Raw genomic sequence first — 24,547 nt, forward strand, 5'->3', positions numbered from 1 at the left:
CCGTCTGAACTCTAATGTAAAATTTCTATACGATACTTATTTTTACGACCACAAAAAAACGCAACGGATCACACTGGTACAGGTTAGGGACATACAATTCTTCTTAAGTCTACACAGGTCGCTTAAGCCCACGTGGTGATGCTCTTTTATCAGCAAGAGTCGACATCCTGCACAAAATACAATAAAAAAGCATATTTTCTGAAAAAATAAGTACTTATCGTTTCTATCGCACAGGAGGTATTTTCTCTACTGAACAAACACGCAGATTAAATTTCCACTATTTTTATATGAATTCCAAAAATTATGATATTGGATGTGAATTAGTCACTTTGTTTTTTTTTTAATACCCATTCTGAATACCCATATTCAGAATGTCTTGTTCCTGTCAGATTCCCTATCATCAATTCATCTTCTCAACAAGATAAATTATCAAGGTGATGATTATGACCTGAAAAATATACGCCAAAAGATTGGATATCTGTTTTCGATGGGATGTGGTACTTCATTCCTTCCTTCACATTCCTAGTCATAAAGAAATTTGGCAAATAAGGCTGCTGAGATCCCTCCGGCAAAAAATTTGAGAACAAAGAATTACAGAGATGTTGTTAGAGCTAGAACAAATATTACTTACCAGCGATTTTTGTATCCTCCTTTCAAGTCTAAGGATTTTAATATGATCTACTATAAGTTAAGAACCGGAACGATTTTACTGAACGCTGACCTTTTTAATTGGGAAATCCACCACACCCCACTATGTAGAAATTGCTGTCAGACGTTGGAAAACGTTCAACATGTGCTATTTGATTGCATCCCAGGAGATAATGACTCCAGGAGACTGAGGAATTACTGCCATCAATTAAAGACCCCTCCCAACTTTTGATGCTCAAATCAATTGCTCCCTGTCACATGAATTAGAAGCTATTATTTATAGGTTGTTGATATCAATTCTGAAAAGACGCCATTATTACTAGCAGAACGTTGCTTGTTGTCAACCGGCAGATTTTTTTCTAGGAATATTGCCAGAAGCTTTCAATAATCAGTGGAGTTTTTCCTGTAATATCTAATAGGTGAATGGACATCATACTGATCCACAGACCTCATGAACATAAGAAGAAGAGAAGACATAAGAAGAACATAAGAACGATTGTGCTTAAAGTTAACATTATTCCTTAATGGGGCAAAGAAAGTGAGGAGCTATCTGAAACAACACGTTCATGGTTGGAGCAATAGCTCCAATAAATTTTTTGTCGTATACCATTGAAATCTCTATGGCAAAAATCCCTAACCAACTTCTTTTATTTCTACTTCTTGAATGCCACCTCTTCTATCCCCTTGGGACATGAGTATGAATTAGAAGTTTCTAAAAAAACTTCGTGGTGAAAATTTTTTTCGCCCGAATTCAAAATTGGTTCTGGAATAATGATAAATGTTTTTTTTAATTCATTCTAACTATAAAAATGAGGAACAAAATTAATTTTTTGGAATTGTTATATAGATCTTGAAACCTTGATGTTCCTATTTAGAAAAACCAGTGAGCATGATTATTCCCTATACGAAGAGACTAGGTGCTACGTCAAGGCTGGGAAAGACCCAACCAGATTGTTCAAGATCATGTCTGGTTTGCATTAGGGATGTGTACTTTCACTATCTTTTTGCAATTGTAATGGACTATGCAATAAAACGAAACTCTGGATAGGGCGTAAAAGTAAGCAGTAAGTAACTATTGACTTGGATCTTGTGGATGACGTGATCTTGCTAAAAGATTCTAAACAGAGGTTACAGCAGCTAGTTGACGCAATTATAGAAAATTCATTGAAAGTCAGGCTAACCAACAACGTTGAGAAATCAAAAAGTATATCTATCATAAACTCAGTGCTTATTTTGCATCACAAGAAGACAAATATAAAACAAGTAAAAGATTTCTAATACCTGGGTTACTGAATCGATTGTGACGGCAAGAAAATGTCCGACATTAATGGCAAAATTTGTCAGTCTACCGGAGCTTTTAATAGACTGAGGCCCATAGTGAGGAGCAGCAAATATTTTTTAAGACTGAAGTTATGTCTCTTCAATAACTATGTGATCTCCATGCTTTTCTACGCTAGTGAGTGCTGGAAAATGAAACAACAGCTTGAAAATATAATTCTATCATTGATAAATATGTGCATAAAGAGAATTTTCGTAATATTTCGTAAATTTCGTAATAGAACTGGCAAGCCTCTCATTGCTATTGTTCTAAGAAAACGAGGTGGACCTACTTATGATAAGTACTCCATATTAAAGAAGATCGCCTTCTTTTGAAAGCCTACGAGTGAAAACCAGGGAACACAAAAAGACGGGGTCGCCCAAAGAACACATTTGTGGTGAACTTTTGACTGACATCTCAGGTTTAGAATCTGAATAAGCCTCATCACTCCAAGACGAGCGGAGAAGCTTCATCGACGCTCAATGCAACATTAATGGCATTGGAGGAAATATGGTAAGGCTTTCCAATATTTTGCCAATTTAATTTTTACTTCATCTACACTAACTCAAGGAAATCAACGTTACATCTGCATTAAAGTTATACAGTGTTTAAATAGCCTTTGAAAAAATCCAAACCGTTATTCTTTCAATAGAATGTGTTCATGACTATTGAAATTTTGGGTCTCAACGTGAGTCTTGTCACAGAGCAGTTTATTTTAAGTTTAGTTATTTCTTTTTTTTATCAAGCCCGATTGAATCTTGAACCTTGAAAACTGCATTTTTCCTTTTACCCCAGGAATAGTTATTGGCAAAAAAGAAAAAATTATTTTCGCCAGAAACAATTTGGGCGCTTTTAGCGCTACATAAAATTTTCTCCTAGATTAACTTCAAATTTTACTACTAACAACAGCAACTAATTTTAACAACTTTTCCCGCTTTAATTAATGTTAGGGAAAGTGAGGAAAGAGAATGAGCAAAGCGTGATTTGTATATTTTTATAGATATTAGTGGAATTCTAATTCATCATAGCTCTTCAGGTTTATGTTTACTTTTTTTCACTGAAATTCCTGCATTAAAATAATGAACATAGGCTTACTTAACCATGTGGTCAATATAGATTTAGGATAGCCTATTAAGCCTAGGCGATTGTAATGCTTGAAGCCATTATAGAAGAATTTTAGGCATGTTGTCGACTATTTTCTTCCTAATCCACCTTTAAGGACAACCATAGAGTTTGGTCTTACCATTCAGCACTCTTAAATGTAATATTTTCTGGTTGAGTAAGCTAGTTAGTAAAGACTAAGGTAAAATTCTAGTTAATTGACTTCTTTGCTATCTCAGAAAGGGTTTAGGTTAGGAAAATGAAACTTTCAGGGAGGAATCTACTGTCAAGCATGTCCCAGGAAGATATTTTGAAGCAACTACATCCACTCCTCCCTCTAGAGGGCCCTGATTTTTGATGACGTTTAAAAATATGTGTTATAAAAGTGAAACCTTGCAAATTAGATCTTCTGCTTAGTTGAAGTACAACAAAATTGTTTTCAGCTTCATAACTTTGCTCAATTCCATTTTATAAGGTTTTAAAGATCGGCTATGCAAATACATTTCCCAATTCAAAAAAAAACATTGATATGGCTCAAAATTCTACTCAAATAACAGGAATTGCATTTTCAGAACTAAAGGCAGAAAAAAAGCAACTAGTAACTAAAAATTAAGGTAAACTGTTGTTGAAACTTCAATAGGTATAGACCTGTCATGTAGGCAAATTTCAGGGCCCTCTAAAGGGAGAAGGAGTGGAGGTGGGTACTTTAAAATACCTTCCTGGGACATACTTTAGCCTTTAGTCCCTGAAAGTTTCATTTTCTTGACCTAAACCCTCTCCAAGATAAAAAGAAGTCAATTCACTAGAATTTTACCAAGACTTAAAAATTTACTCAAGAATTTAAAATAACATGGACAATTATGCATTGTAGGTGGGTAGTGGAAATGATCTAAAGTGCTAAAGAGTTTTGCCTTTATTTTAATGTATTATGATGAACAGAGGAGGTGACATGTTATATAATGCAGGGCTTTAATTGGATGAAAATAGGCAGTAAAGTGGCCACCATTTCCTCACAAAAAATCAAAACTTAAATTAATAATTTTTGCACTTCTCATACATTTACAAATATACAAATTTTATATTATATTATACAAATCCCCTAAAAAACAACTAGGCTATGTTGTAAAAGCCACCCCTTTTCACAAAAAAACAAAATGGACTGCCAAAAAAGTAATGATAGGCCTATCAATTTTTTTTGCCTCAGCACCATAGCAAGACTCAAAAACAAAGTTTTAACATTAAAAAGAAGTAAATATTTTGCTTTTCAGTCCATTTGTGACAGCACAATCCTGAAATATCATTTTGACAGCCTAAAGAAGTTAGGATTTTAAATTTGTCCTCCTTGTTATTATGAAATAAAGATTTTCACCTTGCAGTTGGCATTTGTAGTAATACAAACAGATTCCAATGATAAACCTAAATTTAGTTAAATACTTTTTGGTGGTATGTGACAATAGAAAAATCTAACAGACCACACAAAGTGACTAAAGTCTTGTTTCAAATTTGTTTGCAAAAAGAAACAGTCTTAATATTGAAAAATTTATGAAAAACTCAACTATTAAAAATCAATTAGGCTACAAAGAAAAATTACTATTGTCCAGACACAAACCAGAGCAAGCAGTCCCAACCACAAATCCAACACCTTGTCATGGCTGGGGGGGGGGGTGCACCCCTGTGCCCTCCTTGGACCTGACCCTGTTCAGATTGAAAAATCCAGCTGTTATTTGCAGACTGGGCTGCTTTGAGGTGAAGACGCTTACATGAATGAATTTCAGATGTTTAAAGCAAATTTAATATATCTTAAAACCATATAACATGTATTAAAACTATATAAAAGATAACATGTATATGAAAGGGATTGTCCCTCCCTCAATGCCCTGCTCTTTATGGTAAAACTTTGTATAAGAATTCTAGCAAATTCCCCTGATGTAAAATTTCTCATGAGAAATTCACCCCCTAGAAACTTGCCCCCCCCTCCCATGGGTAATTCTCCCCATGAAAAATTTCACTAGCAGAAAATTCCCTCCCCCCGCTCAAAAATGTATCTATACTTCCCTATAATAGGCTACGTAAGCAAGGGCAAATTTTATAGCTTAGGCCTATTCCCATGAGGATTGTGGTATCTCAAAAGGTATAATTGTTTGGCCTTTCAACTATTCTAAACAAAAGAATGCTTCTACTACAAACAAATTACCACAGCACCAAGCCGCCTGAGGCCAACAGGGCTAAGCTCAGTCCTCTTCCATCCCAATCTATTCATTGCTTCCTTATTCACACTCCCAGAAAATTCTCATTTCATTTAAAGCTTTCTTTATGAAATTCTCCCAACCCAACTATGGATGATCGCCTTTCTGTTTAACCCTAGACAGCTAGCCAAAAAGGACAATTTACAGCCATAGAAAGCAGGATGCTATCTCAAAATTTTGATTGGAACATTCTGAAAAAAAAATCTAGTTGTGGATTCCTTTCAGAATTTTGTTGCATAGGCCATAATTCCACCTCAAAAATAGCCTACTCCTTTATATTTAAAATTCCTTTATATTTTTTAAAAATGGCACACTTATATTTGAAGAAAGAAAATTTCTCATGAGAAATTTTAAACCAGGGGAATTTGCTAGAACTCTTATACAAAGTTTTACTGTAAAGAGCAGGGCATTGAAGGAGGGACAATCCCTTTCTTATACATATCATATGTTATATGGTTTTAAGACATATGTTATATGTTACATGGTTTTAAGATATATTAAATTTGTTTCTAAGCATCTGAAATTCATTCTTGTAAGGGTCTTTGCCTCAAAGCAGCCCTACTTGTTGAAAGCCTTCTAAAAACCATGTAACTTGTTTTTGAAGCATTAACAGCAAGTTTACTGAGTGTAACAAACGTATGTAGTCCCTTTAAAGCACTGTTTGCTTGGTCTATCAAGTCTGGCAACGATTTGGCAATAACAGTTATAGCAATGTCGTTGGCAAAAAATGTTAAGTAACCAGGGACAAAAAATCTCATACTATCTACATAGATAAAAATAAAAGAGGACCTAGGACAGAACCTTGTGGCACTCTGCAATTCAATGGGTAAGCCTGTGAAACTTCATTATTTATTAGAACTTTTACACTTCTACCTCGCAAATACAACTCAAACCAACTCAAACACTTATTCCTAATACCTAACTTCGACAATCTATCCAACAAAATTCCAAAATCAACAGTATCAAAAGCTTTCTTAAAATCAATGAAAATTGTCATGCAAAAATAATTTGTTTCCAGTGCGCCGTTTACCTTATCAATTAAATTTAAAGCGGCATGCGCAGTTGAATGTCTGTTTCTAAATCCAAATTGAGTTTCAGACAAAAATCTGCAATTTGTTAGATGCTCATATAGTCTTTTGTGCACTATTTTTTCATATAGCTTTGAAATGATGGGTAGTATTGATATATGTCTCAAATTTGAAAGGTCACTTAGAGTCCCAGACTTTGGAAGCGAGATGACTTTGGCCATTTTCAGCGAACAGGGAAATTGACCCTCTGCCATTGACAGATTTATCAAAAATACTAGTACTGGAAGAATAATCGGAAGCACTGATTTTAGAGTTCATAGGTTGAGGCCATCCGTCCCAGCACTGTTTGATTTTATTGAAGAAACAATCTTCTCTGTTTCTACAGAATCGCAGGGTTCTAATTTCATTTCAAAATCTTGACCTCTTAGGTCCTCAAAAGTTGATTCTTCTATCAGCAACTCGTTGTTCACTGCCGCTTCACTCTGAACAGTTTCATCAATCTTTGAGAAATGATAAGCAAACAAATCACATACTTTGTCAAGATCTCGAACTATTTCGCCACCAATATTTAGGCTGTACTGTTGTGGAGCATGACTACCTCTGGTCACTTCATTAATAATTTTCCAAGTGGCTTTAGGGTTTGATGCATTTTTCTTAAATTCTTCGCCTTAAAAGTTTCTCATTTTCTTTTGTATAGTAGAGTTAACTAGATTACATTGATCCTTAAACTGTGCAGAACTAAACTCATTCGGTTCCTTGATGTGTGCTGTATACAAATCATTTCTTATATCAATTACATAAAAAAAACTAGTTTTTTTAACTGAAAGTAAGGACTGACATTAAAACTTAAAACGAACAGAAATTACTCCATATATGAAATGGGTTGTCCCCTCTGCAATCCCTCGCCCTTTACGCTAAAGCTTTTAATTGTTTTAAAAAGCAGAATTGTGGCAAAGAGCCAAACTTTAGCGTTTTGCCCAAATTATGAGGAATTAGGGCCCCCGTGTCAGATCATGTAAAATACCGTCAAATCTATTATTTTTTATGGCACTTGGTATTAACCAAGTGACATATAGCAATCGCCAATTCTGTCTGTCTGTCGGTCCTGGTTTTGCTACTTTAGGCACTTCCAGGTAAGCTAGGACAATGAAGTTTGGCAGGCATATCAGGGGCCAGACCAGATTAAATTAGAAATAGTCGTTTTCCCGATTTGACAATATGGGGGGGGGAGTGGGGGTTGGTTAATTCGAAAAAAATAGAAAAAAATGAAGTATTTTTAACTTACGAACGGTTGATCAGATCTTAATGAAATTTGATGTTTGGAAGGATATCGTGTCTCAGAGCTGCTATTTAAATCCCGGCCGGATCCGGTGACTATGGGGGGGGAGTTGGGAGGAGGAAACCTAAAATCCTGGAAAACACTTAGAGTGGAGGGATCGGGATGAAACTTAGTGGGGAAAATGAGCACACGTCCTAGATACATGATTGACATAACCGGAACGGATCCGCTCTCTTTGGGGTAGTTGGGGGGGGGGGTTAATTCTGAAAAATTAGAAAAAATGAGGTATTTTTAACTTACCAACGGGTGATCGGATCTCAATGAAATTTGATATTTAGAAGTATATCGTTTCTCAGATCTCTTATTTTAAATCCCGACCGGATCTGTTGACATTGGCGGGAGTTTGGGGTGGGGGAACCTAAAATTATGGAAAACGCTTAGATTGGAGGGATCAGGATGAAACTTGGTGGGAAAAATAAGCAGAAGTCTTAGATAAGTGATTTACATTATCGGAACGGATCTGCTCTATTGGGGGGGGGGGGGTTAATTCTGAAAAATTCGAAAAAATTATGTATTTTTAACTTACGAAGGAGGGATCGGATCTTCATGAAACTTCATATTTAGAAAGATTTCGTAACTCAGATCTCTTATTTTAAATCTCAACCGGATCCAGCGTCATTGGGGGAGGGGTTGAGGGGGACCGGAAATCTTAGAAAATACTTAAAGCAGAGAGATCAGGAGGAAACTGGATGGGAAGAATAAAAACCTATCTAAGACACGTGACTGATATAACCGGACCAGATCTGCTCTCTTTGGTGGAGTTGGGGAGGGGGTAATTTTGAAAATTGAGGTATTTGTAACTTACGAAAGGGTGACCAGATCTTAATGAAATTTGATATTTAGAAGGATCTTGCGCTTTAAAGCTCTAATTTTAAGTTTCGACCAGATCCTGTGACATTGGGGGGAGTTGGAGGGGGAAACCGGAATTCTTTGAAAACTTGAAAATTGGGATATTTTCATCTTACGAATAGGTGATCAGATCTTAATGAAGTTTGTTATTTAGAAGGAATGCATGTCTCAGAGCTCTTATTTCAAATCTCGACCAGATCTTTTGACATTGGGGGGAGTTGGAGGGGGAAATCTTTTAAAACACTTGAAGTGGATGAATCGGGATAAAGCTTGGTGGATAGAATAAGCAAATGTCCCTGATACATGAGTGACAGAACCGTACTGGATTCACTCTCTTTGGGGGAGTTGGGGAGAGGGTTCAGTGATTTGGCGAGTTTGGTGCTTCTGGACGTGCTAGGACGATGAAAATTGGTAAGCATGTCAGGGAGCTGCACAAATTGACTTGATGAAGTCGTTTTCCCAGATTCAACCATTTGGGGGGCTATAGGGAGAGGAAAAATTAGAAAAAAATAGGTATTTATAACTCTACTTGCCTCGTCACAAAGTGTCATTAGCTCTTTAGCTCTCATTAACTCTTAGCTCTTTTTCAATATTGAGACTGTTTCTTCTTGCTAACAAGTTTGAAACAGGATTTTAGTCACTTTGTATGGCCTCTGTTAGATTTTATGAAAGTCGCATACCGCAAAAAAGTATTTAATTAAATTTAGGTTTATGAATGGAATCTGTTCGTATTACCACAAAAGCCAACTGCAAGACAAAAATCTCCGTTTTGGAATAAGAAGGAGGAGAAATTTAAAATCCTGACTTCTTTAGGCTGTCAAAATGATATATCAGGATTGTGCTGTCACAACGGGACTGAAAAGAGAAATTTACTTCTTTTTACTGTCAAATTTTTTTTTTTCGAGTTTTGCTATGGCACTGAGGCATAGAAATTGATAGGCCTATCATTACTTTTTTGGCAGTCTGTTTTAGTTTTTTGGGTTTTCCTTTTTTTGTAGAGTGACTTTTACAACATAACCTAGTTGTTTTTTAGGTGATTTGTATAAGAGAAAGTAAATGTATGAGAAGTACAAAAATAATTAATTCGAGTTTTTGATTTTTGTGAGGAAATGGTGGCCACTTTGCTGCCTATTTTCATCCAAGTAATGCTCTGAATTATATGACATATCACCTCCTCTGTTCATCCTAAAACATTAAAATAAAGGCAAAACTCATTTAGCACTTTGGACCATTTCCACTACCTACCTATGACGCATAATTGTTGAGGTTCCCTTTGAGTTGCGGGTATTTCTTTGTTCGCAAGTTTATCAAAGTAACCCATTATGCGTACCCCCCCCCCCCCAAAGAAAATCCTGGATTAACAATTTTCTCTCAGAAAATTCAATTTAATATAACAAATTTCAATATATTAAACTGTCTAATAACGAGACAAAGAGCCTGAGCCATAGATATCAGCAAAGAATGTCTAAACAGGTTTTTTGGAAGTAACCCAGAAAAATGTATAGATTGGGTGTCCAAGATTAAAGTTTTTTGTCCCAGTATTGAACTTGCAATCCAATTAAAGATTCTGTCCCAGAATAGGTCCGTGTCCCAGTACCGGTTGCTTTATCCTAGGCTTGTTGCATGACAAATCAACAGTACACAAAACAATAAGTAACAATACACAAAAGATAATGTACAAGAACTGAACCCCTGGGTATTGATTGGTTCTGCAATTAACCAACAAACTCCTTAGGCTGAACACATTGCAAAAAAGCAAACACACCAGAATGCACAAAGATGCAAATTAATTAAACTCTTTTTAGAGTCAATGAGTAAAATGAATCATACAAATGTCATAAATATTATGATACTGTATACTGCCATGTATACTTTCATAAGGCAAGCACTTTAAATAAGGAAAAAACTTTGATACTAATTTTTGCACTTTTTCAATAAGCTGTGAATCAGATGTTGGATACAGATATGCAATATTCAACTATTGGTTGTGTCATTGTCTTATACAGCTTTGCAGGTTAAATCTTCTAAGCCTTCTTTTTATACAAAGCAAACTGTAATTGGCTTTAGATGATGTAGCTATTAAACAACTAGTTTTCAGAATCTTTTAAAAGATCCTAAAGCCCCTCAAATATGACATCACTGCAGATTGTATTTTTTTAGGGCTACGTATCTCCTAAAAAAAAATTTGCATTTTTGAAGGAATTATGTTTACATAATATTTCTGCAAATTTGGCCCTCGTTTGGAACTAAAATATAATTTCTCTTTGATAGCAATAATTAAATTGTGACAGAGCATAAAAAAGACATCAAGTGATATTCACTTTACATCATAGCTAAATTATATTGCAAACTGAAAATCTGCCTTTTCAAATATCCATCCCCTCATCTTTTCAGCACAAAAAAGGGAAATCTTGAGAAATGGATATAGTCTACTGCTTATTAGAAACATAAAGGAAGGTAAATATTGAAGGATTCACATACATTACCCACATTTAAAGAGAACATTGGGACAAAATTTAAGCTCTAGTGTAAAGAGTGAGGAATCGACATGGATGAACCCCCTCAAATACGCAATAAAAACATACGAATATAGAAGTTCCTTACGTAAGTTAATTCGTAAGTTAGGTATATTTTTCACTAAACTTTCGTAAAAAATTAAAAGTTCTAGTTGCCTTTTTAAGTAATCAAAAAATTGGAGGGCTAAGCTTCCTCTCTCACTCCTTTTTTCTCTAAATCTTCTGATTAAAACTGAGAAAGCCATTTAGCCAAACAAAATTAATATGCTAATTTCGTTTTAATTATTTATGTATGGATAGCCAAGATCAAAACATGTATTAATTCAAGAACGTCCAGAAATTGAATAAGAAAACAAGTTTTTTTTTAAATGAAAGTAAGGAGCGACATTAAAACGAACAGAAATTACTCCTTACTTTCATTTAAAAAAAATTGTTTTTTTTTATTTAATTTGGATTTAGGGCAAACCTTTCGACAGAAAACGCAGTTGCAGCTCTTTTATTAGAAATAAATGATTGTTTAGATGATGATTTCCATGTGGCTACTGTTTTCTATGATATGAAAAAAGCATTTGACACTTTAAATCATGAAATATTTCTTGACAAAATGGTAAATTCCAGCATAAGAGGGAAAGGATTACAAATTATTAAATCATACCTGTGCGGACGCAAAATCGTAGTAGACGTATGTGGAAAAATGACTAATTTAAAGTCTTATTGATATTGGTGTCCCCCAAGGCTCAGTATTAGGTCCTCCTATTTTTGATTTATATTAATGATCTTCCACGAGGTTTGCATGAGAATATTAGCCATGCAATTCTATTTGCAGATGATACAGCTATAACAGTTAAAGCTAGGGATTCATCGACATTGATCGAAAATCTGACTATAAGTGTTACCTCAGTTAATCGATGGCTTGTTTCCAATAATCTAGTACCGAATTTTACGAAAACTAATTTTATGGTTTTTGGTTGTTCAAAATGTGTCACTCGAGAGATTTCTCGTCAGGAGCTTCAGATTGGTGATCAAAAAATTTGTAGGGTCCAATCATATCGTTATTTAGGAGTTTTTTCTTGATCCTCTTTTGTCATTTCATAATCATATTGAGTATTTAATATTAAAACTTTTCAAAATATTGGGTGGATGTATCGTGTCAAGAATATTTTTCCTTTTACCATTTAAAAAATAATTTACCACTCTCTAATTACTTCTTATTTGAATTACTGCTCAGTTGTATATCTTAATACATTTTGAGAGCATATAAAACCCTTACAGGTACTACAAAAAAAAGGCAATAAGAATACTTTGAAATTTCTTACATCGACCTTCAAAACTTGAAAATGTGTCGGAAACTAAAACATTATTCTTCTTCTTAAATTTGTTAGATTTAAATGATATACGAATATTGAATACTTTCATATGGCATTTTCAAATCCAAAATTCAAAAAATTATTTCTATGACAAATCTCTGTTAATTTTACTACCTCGTTCGGATTGTCGGAGGTCTGGGATGTACCGAATTCCTTTTGTAAGTTCTGAAAGGTCAAGGTTTTCGATTAGGTACTAAATTCCCTTCATTGCTAACAATTATTAAACAAAAAAAAGCAAGCTATTTTAAATGAAAGTACGGAGCGGTATTAAAACTTAAAACGAACAGCAGTTACTCCGTATTTGAAAGAGGCTTTTCCTCCTCAACGCCCTACTCTTTGCGCTAAAGTTTTGTACTGTTTTAAAATGTACAGTTAAGAAAAAGAGTCAAACTTTAGCGTAAAGAACGGGGTGTTGAGAAGGAAAAGCCCCTTTCAAACACGGAGTAGTTTCTTTTCGTTTTAAGTTTTAATACCGCTCCTTACTTTCATTTAAAATAACTTTTTTTTTTTAATTTCTGGACGTTTTTGAATTTATGCATGGTTTGATCTTGGCTCTCCGCACATAAATAATTAAAACGAAGTATGCATATTAATTTTTTGGGGCTAAATGGCTTTTCATAGTTTTAATCGGAAGATTTTGAGAAAAATGGAACGAGGGAGGAGGCCTAGTTGCCCTCCAATTTTTTTATTACTTAAAAAGGCAACTAAAACTTATAATTTTTTACGAACGTTTTCATAAGTAAAAAATATACGTAACTTACGAATTAAATTACGTAGCGAACTTCTATATTCGTATGTTTTTATTGCGTATATGAGGGGCTCACCCCTCGTCGATGCCTCGCTCTTTACATTAACGCTTAAATTTTGTCCTAACTCCTTAAGAATGACCCCTGAATCACAAAGGCCGTAGAATAAATAGTTGAAATTACTAAAAATACTTTAGCGTAAAGAGCGAGGTAATAATTTCTGTTCGTTTTAAGTTTTAATGCTGCTTCTCACTTTCAGTAGAAAAAAACTTTTCATATTTATTTTTTCATTGTTTTTTTAAATAATGCTAGAAAATCCTGCGCCCCCTTCATTGAAAGTCTTCCCCCCTGAGAAGTTCCTCCATGGAAAGATCCTCCCCGGTAACCCTCTCCCCTCAAATCCCCCCCCAAACCAAAAAAATCCCCCTGAAAACGTCAGTACACTTCCCAGTAACCATTACTATATGTAAACACAGGTCAAAGTTTGTAACTTGCAGCCCCTCCCATGGGGACTGCAAGCGAGTAAGTCGTCCCCAAAGACATAGTTATTGGGTTTTTCGACTATGGTGAATAAAATGGCTATCTCTGAATTTTGATCCGGTGACTTAGGGGGGAAATGAGCGTGGGAGGGGGCCTAGGTGCCCTCCAATTTTTTCGTCACTTAAAAAGGGCACTAGAACTTTTAATTTCCGTAAGAATGAGCCCTTTCGCAGCATTCTAGGACCACTGAGTCGATACGATCACCCCTGAAAAAAAAAAAAAAAAAAAAACACGCATCCGTGATTTGTCTTCTGGCAAAAAATGCGAAATTCCACATTTTTGTAGATAGAGGCTTGAAACTTCTACAATAAGGTTCTCTGATCCGCTGAATCTGATGGTGTGATTTTCGTTAAGATCGTATGACTTTTAGGGGGTGTTCTCCTATTTTCTATAATGAGGCAAATTTTCTCAGGCTCGTAACTTTTGATGGATAGGGCTAATCTTGATGAAACTTGTATATTTAAAATCAGCATTACAATGCCATTCTTTTGATGTAACTATTGGTATCAAAATTCGATTTTTTAGAGTTTCGGTTACTATTGAGCCTGGTCGCTCCTTACTACAGTTCGTTACCACGAACTGTTTGATAAGCTGAATGATAAAATTCTGTTTGATCCATCCCAAAAATCTCAGCTAAATTTAAAAAAGCAAATATTAAAGATCGTGTGCTAAAATTTTGATTATTCACCATTGATGATGGAAAATTAAATTATTTGTGTGTTTGTTTTTTTATCCCTGTGTCTGAGATGGCCTCCCACGCCCCTCCTGCCCGATATTTATTTATTTACTTATCCTTGTTACTTCTCTATTATGACTTTTTTCTATTTTGTTTGTCTTTTGCCGTGTTAAATTTTGGAATCATTATTACGATGAGATGTTGATGTTTCTTCTGTGTTTTTGCACTGTTCCAGCCTTACAAGCTCTGCTCTCTATTGGGGCATAATATTGTTTTTGTATTTTTTAAGTTGAATAAAGAAAAAGTTGAAGTTGTGGTAGGTGATGTCAATGCACCCTGCCTTACACCTTTTTTAATGGGAAGTACCGGGTTATTTGTCAGGTTTAGTGTTGTTGGTAGCTTAAGATCAGCTTTTAAATTCTGATACATGTCATATAAAGGATTTAACATACATGGGTCAACACCTGCTAGGCCCATATTTAAAATAATCTGCTCATGAATTAGTGAATCAAAGGCCCTTCTGACATCATGCGCAGTGAGAGAGATATTAGAATCTGACTAAATTATATAATCTGGACTATTAAATTAACCTAGAATGTGGTGCACATTGTGGAGGGAGTGGGAACTTGTTTTTTCATGTTTTAATTTGCAGAACCAAATGATAAGTCAAAGAAATCACCCTGCTCCTTCTAATCTAGGCCTATTAGATGGGATCCTCGGTGGAAGCTGAGGTAGTCTAAACAATCAGTGCAAGCTCTATTATTATTTATGTTTGGTTCTATTCTCTTCTTGTTGGGGCTATGTAAAAATAGAAAATCTTGGTACATAAAGCTAGCTTAGGGCTGTATGTTCTTTATAGGTATGCCCAAACAGAGTAATTGATGAAACTGGTTTAAAAAGATAAAAGTGGGAGAGGGGACAAAGAAATATAATTTATTGATACTTGGTACATCATTTTTGGTTATTTTTTAAAGGGCCTATTGTTATACAAAACCATTTTTATAAGGATTGAGGATGAATTGTAATAAATATGGACCAAACCATATGTTACGTTGGGGGGGGGGGGGCTGGTGGATAAAATTGAATTTAAGTGGTGTTTATTTAAAGGGGATTGTTGGGGGTTTCTTACTACGAGGTAAATGGAACTTTCCTTGTTTAAAATTGAAAGGTTTAAGCTCACTCAGTCTAGATTGAGGAGGTTCATTTTCGTCTTCTGAGGTTTTCGATATTGATGGGCGCGGAGTCCATGTTTCTGTGAATTTTGACCTTTTTATACGACTAATATGAGACTTATAAGTTTTTCCAGATTTAGGTTTTAAGAGTTTAAATGTAACGTTATTTTCATACTTTTGTTTATTCTATAAGGTCAGAATATCGATCAGAGACCTTTTTGCCGTCCGCTTTGTTTTCAGTTTTTAAGTGAACGCAATTTCCTATTTGAAAATTGAGTCCCCCCTTAACATTTTATAAATATTATAAATAAAATTTTATTTTAGTGGGAGTGGGCAATTCTGTTTTTTTTTTTTTTTTTTTTTTTTTTTTTTTTTTTTTTTTTTTTTTTTTTTTTTTTTTTTTTAAGTGAAATTGTAAAAAAGACACTATTTTAATATCTAGGTGAGGGAAAGGATCAAGAAGGTAATTGCCCCCTTGCCTATCAGAACCTCTGTATTTGAAAAGAGTAGAACCAGATTGAGGGGGGGGGTAATTTGGTTATTTGATTTTATTTATTTTGTTTGTTTGGATCAATTAAACTGAGGAAAAAGAATTATATTTCGTATTATTTATGTTTTATGCATTATAATTTGTTTTTTAACCGTTATACAAATTTATAGAAGCCATCAGTCAGTGTGGGCTTTGTTTCCTCCCATGGGAGTCCTTTAAGCTCATAGAAAGAAGGGGTGGTAAACATAATTCATAATCCATGCAACCCTTTAAATTATCTCCAGAATTCTAGCCAACAGTGATTGGTCAATGCACTCCAGAGTCTGTAGAAAATGTTCCAAAAATTCCATGCACTTTAGCTGATAGCCAAGTACAAAATAGATGTTGCAAACAATGTTTCTTTAATTTATATGAACAAATTTAGAACATTATAAAAATTGACGATAGGTCAATTCAAAACATCAAAACTTGTTAAATCTTTAAAATTTTGAGATATCTGGGTTTATAGAACTCCTGTGTACATAGTGGTGGATTGGAAGGGGAGTGTAATACCATCTTTGGCTTAGGGGGTAGTTTACTTTCAATGTTCTTTCTGCAAGTCTGTTGATAGAAAATATAAGGGAATTAATTTACTTAAAAGGAGATTCTGAGGCAGTAAATCTCAATTGTGAATTCAATCAAGTCTTCAGATCCGTCAGTTCATTAAAAACAACGCAAGATTCTAGCATTTCAAAATCCCTAGTGAGGCTGTGCTAGGTTGGATGCATGCTCATGAAAAATAAAGAGCAGTTTACATTTGACAGTTCCGATATTTTTGAATTTCAGTAGGATAGGCACTAATAAAAATGTTAATTGTTAAAGCTCTATTTAAGGAGATGACAAATCTAGGTTAAAAAAAAGAAAATCAGTTAATACTGGAATGGGGCTGGAAACCAAAAAAAAAATTAGTGAATCTTTGTTATTTTTAGCATATGCTGTCAGCCAGGAGCTTATCACTGGTATTTTTATTGGAGAGGGGGAGGGCAAAAGAGGGTCCCCATACAGATGGGCATGGTATATCTTTCAAGGGGAAAGCATTATTGTTTCTGGCCCCTTCAATTGGCTTTCTACCAATTATGTTAACTACTTGTTTTTGGATAGGGTGCTACTTGCTTGTTGTAGGATAGGGTGCTTGTTCATACAGATAAATCGTTTTATCACCAGAATTGACATTTCCAATTCAAGAATCTTGAATTTTGTCCTTACCGAAAAACTTTCCGAAAGAGATAAAGTGGTAGACTTTTTCTATTTAGAATGAAGATATATTCCTGTTTTGGGGGAGGGGTGATTCCTTGTGTCCTTTTTATTCTTTAGTAGTCTACTAAATGTGATATCCACTTCGTTTCTATGGCACTTGCTATCTACCAAGTGACATATAGCGATCGCAGTTTCTGTCGGTCTGTTTTAAGTTTGCTACTTTAGGCACTTCCAGGTAAGCTAGGACGTTGAAATTTGGCAGGCGTATCAGGAACCAGACCAGATTAAATTAGAAATTGTCGTTTCCTCGATTCGACCATCTGGGGGAGGGAGTGGAGGGGAGACGGTTAAATCGGAAAAATTAGAAAAAATGAGGTATTTTGAACTTACAAACGGGGGATCAGATCTTAACGAAATTTGATGTTTGGAAGGATATTGTGTCTCAGAGCTATTATTTTAAATCCCAACCGGATCTGGTGACGTTGGGGGGGGGGACCTAAAATCTTGGAAAACGCTTAGAGTGGAGGGATCGGCATTAAACTTGGTGCTAAAAGTAAGCACAACTCCTAGATACGTAATTGACATAACTGGAACGGGTTTTCTCTCTTAGGGATAGTTGGGGGGGGGAGTGTTAATTCTGAAAAATTAGAAAAAATGAGGTATTTTTAACTTACGAAACGGTGATCGGATCTCAATAAATAAAAATTTGATATTCAGAAGGATATCGTGTCTCAAAGCTCTTATTTTAAATCCCAACTGGATCTGGTGACATTGGGGGGGGGGCCTAAAGTCTTGGAAAACGCTTATAGTAGAGGGATCGTGATTTTGAACCTTATGGGGAAAAAACTGTGGTAAGAAAATGCTAGGGATTGTTCATTTCAAAAATTAAAAGCCAGTAAAAAGAAATTGAGAGCCCAAAATTAAGGTTAAAAAAAAAATGGTCCCAATTTTGGTTAAAGAACCTGTCATGTATGAAATGGTTAATGCCCTGAAAATTAGGAAAGGGCTGATGTAGTAACTTGACACTTCCCAGGATAATTTTTGGGCCCTCGATTCATTCCTGAAAGTTCCATTCACCTAACTGAACTACTCTCCAAAATGGCAAGAAGCCCTTAATGTGAAAGGTACCATAAAAGTTACCAGCACTTCCTTTTTTTTACCTTTTTTTTTCTCCACCCTAAACGGCTGCATAATCGGTGATATCAATTCACGAAAACAGGAAGAGGTGGCTTGGCTTTCTTTTCAAATCTGAGGGTAGGGCAAAGATTTTCATTGTTGAAAATCTTTCAATTAACTTTTTTTGCCCGTGAAGTTGTTTTGCCCATGAATTCATAATGTAAATGCTGTTAACTCTTAGAGTTGAGTCACACTTACCAAGTTGTTTTCTTTTATAAGTTAAAATTTATAAATTATGGATGCTGGTAATTTACCAGCTATTGCAAGGTAATTCGTCAATTTCAGACTTATGGGTGGGAGGGTCAGGAATTCATTTGAAACCGTTATTAGTTTTGCACCCAAAACTACGGTATTTGACTTGACACAAAGTAAAGTCAACTATTATGCTGACAAGGTCCATACATTGGAAGATTGCTTTGTTGCCAGTAAGGTAATTGTCAGATTGTTAGGAAAGAAATTCAGAGGATTTCAGTTGGAGTTTTATTTGACAAATCGTCATTTAATTTTCACTTTACCTCCACAATTCAAAGTTTTCCCCAACAGAGCTCTGGAGTACAAAGACCTCCAGGTGTACCCGCGAACGCCCGACACTGAGTGTCCTGGAGAAGGATGGTTTCTGATTTCTTAACGCTGGCGCTATGCTGGCAGAATAATTAAGTCAATCATAAAAATCAAAGTCAGATGTCGCACGGACGTGACAGCAGTTTCTATAAACTGGGTTAAGTGAACTCTATAAAAAATAAAAGAATAGGTGATTTGTACTAAAGATAGGAAATATTGGAAAAGTAGTAAAAATCAAGAGGTTTATGGGCAAATTGCCCCCCCCCCGAGTTTTCGTGGTTCTTAAGGTTGAAGCCTAAACGTCCTAATTTTTTTTACATATAAATAAATACGGTTCAATCTCGATAACTCAAAATCCTCGATATGTCGTATTAAATTCAATCCCCTCGGAACTAGTCTAAGTCGAAGAAGAAAACATTATTAGTAAAACTCTAATTTTACCTTAATTTTGTGTTATATTTTACCACTGTAAGTTGAAGTGACCTGAAAACTATCCCTACAACTCGAAATTCTGCGATAAATCATCTATTAATTTTCGCTTTACCGCCACAATTCCAAATTTACCTTTGTATCTCGGAAGTTTTTTCACCGGACTGAAGTTAGTCGAAAGCCCATGTGTGGTATGATGACATTTTCTGGAGAAACTTTTGCCTGATTTTTGATTTTCATTCAAGTTTTACCTAAAGAAGTTGTAAGTATATTACAATAATGTTGATTTTGCAGCTTACTTTTGTAATGAAATTAACATTTTAAAGGCATAACGGAAACTTAAATGTTCAATGCATACCTAAAAGGCTCTCATAACTGAAGCAGAGAATTACTCAAGTTTAGGTTTTACATCGCCAAAAAAAGTAATTTTTTTTATTATTTTCTTAGTTTCATAGAAATACCATCAGTTTGATATTGAAGATTTGAAGGTATTTGATATTAACAGAGGGCTCTATTTTGGCTCCTTGGCCTATTCCAGCTTCAAATGCTGCCTCTTTCAGTCTTCAACTTTATGTATATAAATACGTTGCTTATCTTTTGACTTGTGATTATGCAGGAATATTTACGGTCATAAAAAATGATTGAAAGTCAACAAATATAGCCCGTAGAATTATTGTTTGACCACCCTAAATCAAAACGTACCAAGTATATATTTCAGAAATTGCATTTAATTTTTATCAACTGCAAACATTAAGGGTCTGTAAGCTTATATGCTAAAGTCTCTGGCTACTATTTAATTATATAAAAGTGTAATTCAAATTGTGTTGAGTATAATTTTCACAAATGTTGTTTTATTTTCATTAAAGTTGATATTTAAAGGATTTCTAAGACTATTGACTAGAAATCTGATTATAAATATCGAGACAGAACACTACCCCTGTTAATATGTAAGAATTATGCTAACTAGAAACACCTTCAATGGGTTAAATCCCTTAATTAAATCCTTGATCCATGTCTAGTTTCTATTCTCTTTTTTTGCACTTCAGCTTCAGGCTTTGGCTATTTTGTTTCTCTGTTGTTTTTTCGCGGCTACTTTTCCTTGGTTGATTTTATGTTGATAATTGTTCTGTTCTCTATGACAGTCATTTCTTAAACCCACGTTCTGTATTAAATATGGATTAGAAAAGATATTTGACCAGAAGCAATAATTAAGTTTTAACAGGGTGTAAAAAAGGCATCAGGTGAATTGTTAATTTTCATGCTATTTAAATTATATTTTAAACTGAAAATATGCCTTTTCAAGTACCTAATCCCCCTCCCTCTCCTAGGAGCATAAAAAAGAAATCTTTAGAAATACATGCACTGCTGAAATAAAGCACAAAGAAAGGTAAATATTGAATAATTCACATAAATAACCCAAAGATAAAGTTTATCCATAAATTGAATCAACAATGAAAACTTAAGAGTCAATACATGAGAAATTGTGTAATAGGGCTATACGTTATTGGCCTATAGGCTATATATTTGGGCAAGCTTTGGTTAAAATTTGAATTTGTGGCAAAAAAACAAAAAACAAAAAAAAACAGTATTAAATTCAGAAAGAGCATCAAATGGTATGTTCACTTTATTTGTTGGTCAATTGTGTGAATTATTCAATATTTACCAGAAAATGTCCCTCGTTTTCGCCGCTAGATGGCATTCTTGTAGCGCACATTAAGCGGAAGTTTTGAATATTTGATGCCAAAGACAACTGAGATAAGAGGTACAGAAGTTCTTATATACTCTGGAAATTTTGACACCTGGAGTCCTCGTCGAATATTTTCCAAGTTATTGTAGCTATAGGGTCGTAAGTTAGAAGGATTATAAGAGGTATGTTTCTGATATTTTCATCAATAAAATCAAATTAATCAAAATCATAATTTCATCAAAGAACTATTTTTGAAATATGTTTTTTTTTTCAAAGAAGATTAGCTCAAGTTAAAGGCAACCAGAAGAGTCTACCAATTCTGAAGAACATACTCCAAAAGAAGAAATGGAAAAAGATGTTGCTCGTGGTAGAGAGGCTCAAGCAAAGGCGGAAGTTGATGAATCGGTATGTATTTTATTAATAACGAAGTAGTAATCAAATGTTGTGTCTATTTGGTGTGCAACTAAGGGTTCCTTTTAGGGAGATGACCCCCCCCTTACCCCCTAAATACTAAATATTTTCCGATAACTGCAAAACCTTGCAATGTTCCCAAAAAAATATAACACAGTAAAAAGAAAACTCCCCCCCCCTCTGAACCAAACTTTTTACAAGCTTGCCAATACGAGAATTTTTCCCTTGGTAAGAGGGCCACCTTCTGAACTGAAATTAAATATATAAAAAAACTAGTTTTTTAACTGCAAGTAAGGAGCGACATTAAAGCTTAGAGCGAACAGAAATTATTCTTTATATGAAAGGGGTTGCCACCTCCTCAACGCCTCGCTCTTTACGCTAAAATTTAACTCTTTCTCACAACTCTACTTTTTAAAACAATGAAAAACTTTAGCACAAGAGCAAACACTCCTTACGACACTTCGTTACCACGAACTGTTTGATTAATTCGTTGTATAGATAATGGTGTTCGCAATAGAAGGAAATTCTGACTGCAGGCACTTATAGAGAAATATAAATAGGGTGGAGCAAGGGAGAGGAAAGTGTAAAAAATACTCTGGGGGTATACAGAAAATGGAAGACGTTCTAAGAACAACCGCAAGATTTTCTCATAGGTCTTAGCGTTCCTTGCTCCTTGGTTCAGTTTCTATGGTATAGGATTTCAAATTTTAATTAAAAAATTTTAAACTCAGAAGCTGTTTCCATTTGCTAGTTTTTTGAAATAATTTAATAAGATATGTTCAAACAGTGCTGTAATACTGAGCTAGGCATCATCCCATTTTAAATAGATGTACACGGTGAAAAGACTTAAAGGCTGTTGTTGTTTTTTCTGGGTTGGGGGGGGGTGTATTTTGTAAAAGCTGAAAAAACAAAAATGTGTCAATATGCATCAAGTTACTATTGTTTTATAAATTTATTTTTTACAATTCGGCCAAAAATTTCAGAGATAGAGGTGGGCTCAAACTGGGTACCGCCGGCCCTCTGGATGTGATCTTGGGTGTTAGGAAGTTCCCCTCTTGTGAAATTGTGTTCTATAAAAACTTGTACTGTGACATGCTGTCAATTTATAGTAAACTTTCGACGATGGAATTCTCAACGTGGTGCTGTTTTGTTGCAAGGCCGCTTATTATTACGAAAATATTGGATCATTTGGCGCTGCAATGTAAACAGAACCTGGAACAAAACTAGACCTAAAATTATTCTCCAGTGAAAAATACTGATCAAATTTTATTCAAAAAGGTAAAAACCAATGGTGAAACGAAAGAGATGGAAGTTGAACAAAATCCCGACAGTTCAGAACCGGAAACGACGAAAGAAGTTGAAGAGTCAAGAAAAGAAGAAGAAGATCCCATTGAAGAAGTAAAAGGACTGGCGGTAGAGGAGAAAAAAAGAACCAATTGAAGAAAAAAAGGAAGAAATTATGGAAAAAAAACAAGAAAAGAAGAAAAAACAATCAAAATCACCAATTTAACCAACTCATTGTAGTACCAACTCAACTGAGGCATAAATATCCACATAGATGTACTGTATACCCCCTCCAACGAACTTTCCATTTTGTCAAATCTTTTCCAAGGTCTCTTCCTACTTTCTTTCGAATGCAGCCTCATTCTTGTTTGGCCTCTTTTTGTTTGTCCTTTTTTTGGCCTTTTTTAGATCGCCAAAGAACAATGTTTCTACAAACTTTAACCAACATAATATCATAGCTATGAACATGTGAGATTGAGTCTTACTGTCCTAGCCTCTTGTTTGGTATGGGTCGCTCTGAAAGCCTAAGACATTGTCCAGTTCTAGAGGCAATTCTTTTCCTAGTGTTTAAGTTTTCAAGGGGTAGTAGTTTTCAGGGGGATAATTTAGATCAGTTTTGAAGCCCCTCCGTCCGTCTGTTGTGCAGGTATGGCTTGTAAGTTTTGTCTTGCTCAGCTTCGATAACATGTTAAAAGAACAAGGAATTAAAAGGAGTTAAAATTAAGCAGTTAAATTAAAAGGAGGATACAAGGAATTAAAGAAGTTAAAAGAACAAATGAAAAGGAACATCAAAATTAACACACATTTAAATTCTTACACTATACTCCACACAGCAAAATAAAGAAATGCATGCTATCCTCTCCAGATACTGTTTAAAACTTCTAAATAAATTGTTTGAAATCAATCTTTAAAAAACAGTAAAGACGTCCTCTAAAGACTGAGATAAAGCAAAGCGGAGTTTCACCCTCTTCTTGTCATTTAGCTAGTATGGTAAAAACCGAGATTAGAAAAAGCAAAACATGAAGAGCCTCCCCAGAAAAATTCTTTTGGGGAGGGGATTAGCAAGTGCAACCATGATTTTCGTTTTTAGTGTTTTTTGATTGACTGCATTTAAAAATTACACATATGTGTTCATTGTATTTAAACTGCTTCTGCTTAGTTCTGGTTATTTTCGTACTTAAGAATGCAGAAAAGCTAAAAAAAAAATGTTTTGATGAAGTATCACCTCAGAAATACTTCAAATTAAAAGAAAAAATTCTTATGGTAAGCTCGGCAATATGTAAAAGATTGAAGGTTATCAACTAGACCTACGTTGCCTGGGCAACGTGAAGTGTTGCGGCAACCTTTGTCCGGCTTTGCCGATTAAAGTGTTGCGAGAGCAACACTTTGGTTTTGTTTCTTCGCTATCGGTTAAATGCTGAAGTTGTCAAAACTATCAAAGCTTTCAAAACGGCATATTCAAAGAAGAACACAATCAGTAATCACATGATCAAATTCTTCAGCGTTGAAAAAACAACAGCAAAAGAATATCGGAAAAAGGGACTAAATTGAGTTTGCAGCCAGTTGAACTTTATCCTTTTCAATCGTAGACATCGTGACGGATGGAAACTTGGAACATTATCTTATATAATCTAGTTGGTATTATAAAGCTATCCGTAACTTTTCAGGATCAAATACCATAGATGTGCACCAATTTGCACAAATTTGTAGCCCCTCATGAACCTCCT

The 24,547-nt window shown here is 34.9% G+C and overlaps 2 protein-coding genes and 1 long non-coding RNA gene across 5 annotated transcripts in view; 2 read left to right on the forward strand and 1 right to left on the reverse strand.

Moving 5' to 3' along the window:
- Positions 1 to 24,547, reverse strand: part of LOC136029216 (ubiquitin-conjugating enzyme E2-22 kDa-like) — a 104,494-nt gene that overhangs the window by 60,700 nt on the left and 19,247 nt on the right. The window lies entirely within an intron of this gene.
- LOC136029209 (protein DEK-like) overlaps positions 2,862 to 24,547 on the forward strand; it is a 45,668-nt gene continuing 23,982 nt past the window's right edge. The window contains exons 1-2 of one of the 2 annotated variants that reach the window (XM_065707364.1): positions 2,862 to 3,002; positions 21,402 to 21,530. In XM_065707364.1, the coding sequence (XP_065563436.1) occupies positions 21,471 to 21,530 (60 nt within the window). In that variant the 5' untranslated portion in view covers positions 2,862 to 3,002; positions 21,402 to 21,470. The remainder of the gene's footprint in view (positions 3,003 to 21,401; positions 21,531 to 24,547) is intronic. The other variant, XM_065707375.1, reaches the window with a different exon arrangement.
- Positions 3,026 to 24,547, forward strand: part of LOC136029233 (uncharacterized) — a 114,897-nt gene continuing 93,375 nt past the window's right edge. Inside the window, exon 1 of the long non-coding RNA XR_010617997.1 lies at positions 3,026 to 3,227. This is a non-coding gene — a long non-coding RNA (uncharacterized LOC136029233). The remainder of the gene's footprint in view (positions 3,228 to 24,547) is intronic.

The sequence above is a fragment of the Artemia franciscana genome, chromosome 1 (genome assembly GCF_032884065.1).
Source record: "Artemia franciscana chromosome 1, ASM3288406v1, whole genome shotgun sequence".
NCBI lineage: Eukaryota > Metazoa > Arthropoda > Branchiopoda > Anostraca > Artemiidae > Artemia > Artemia franciscana.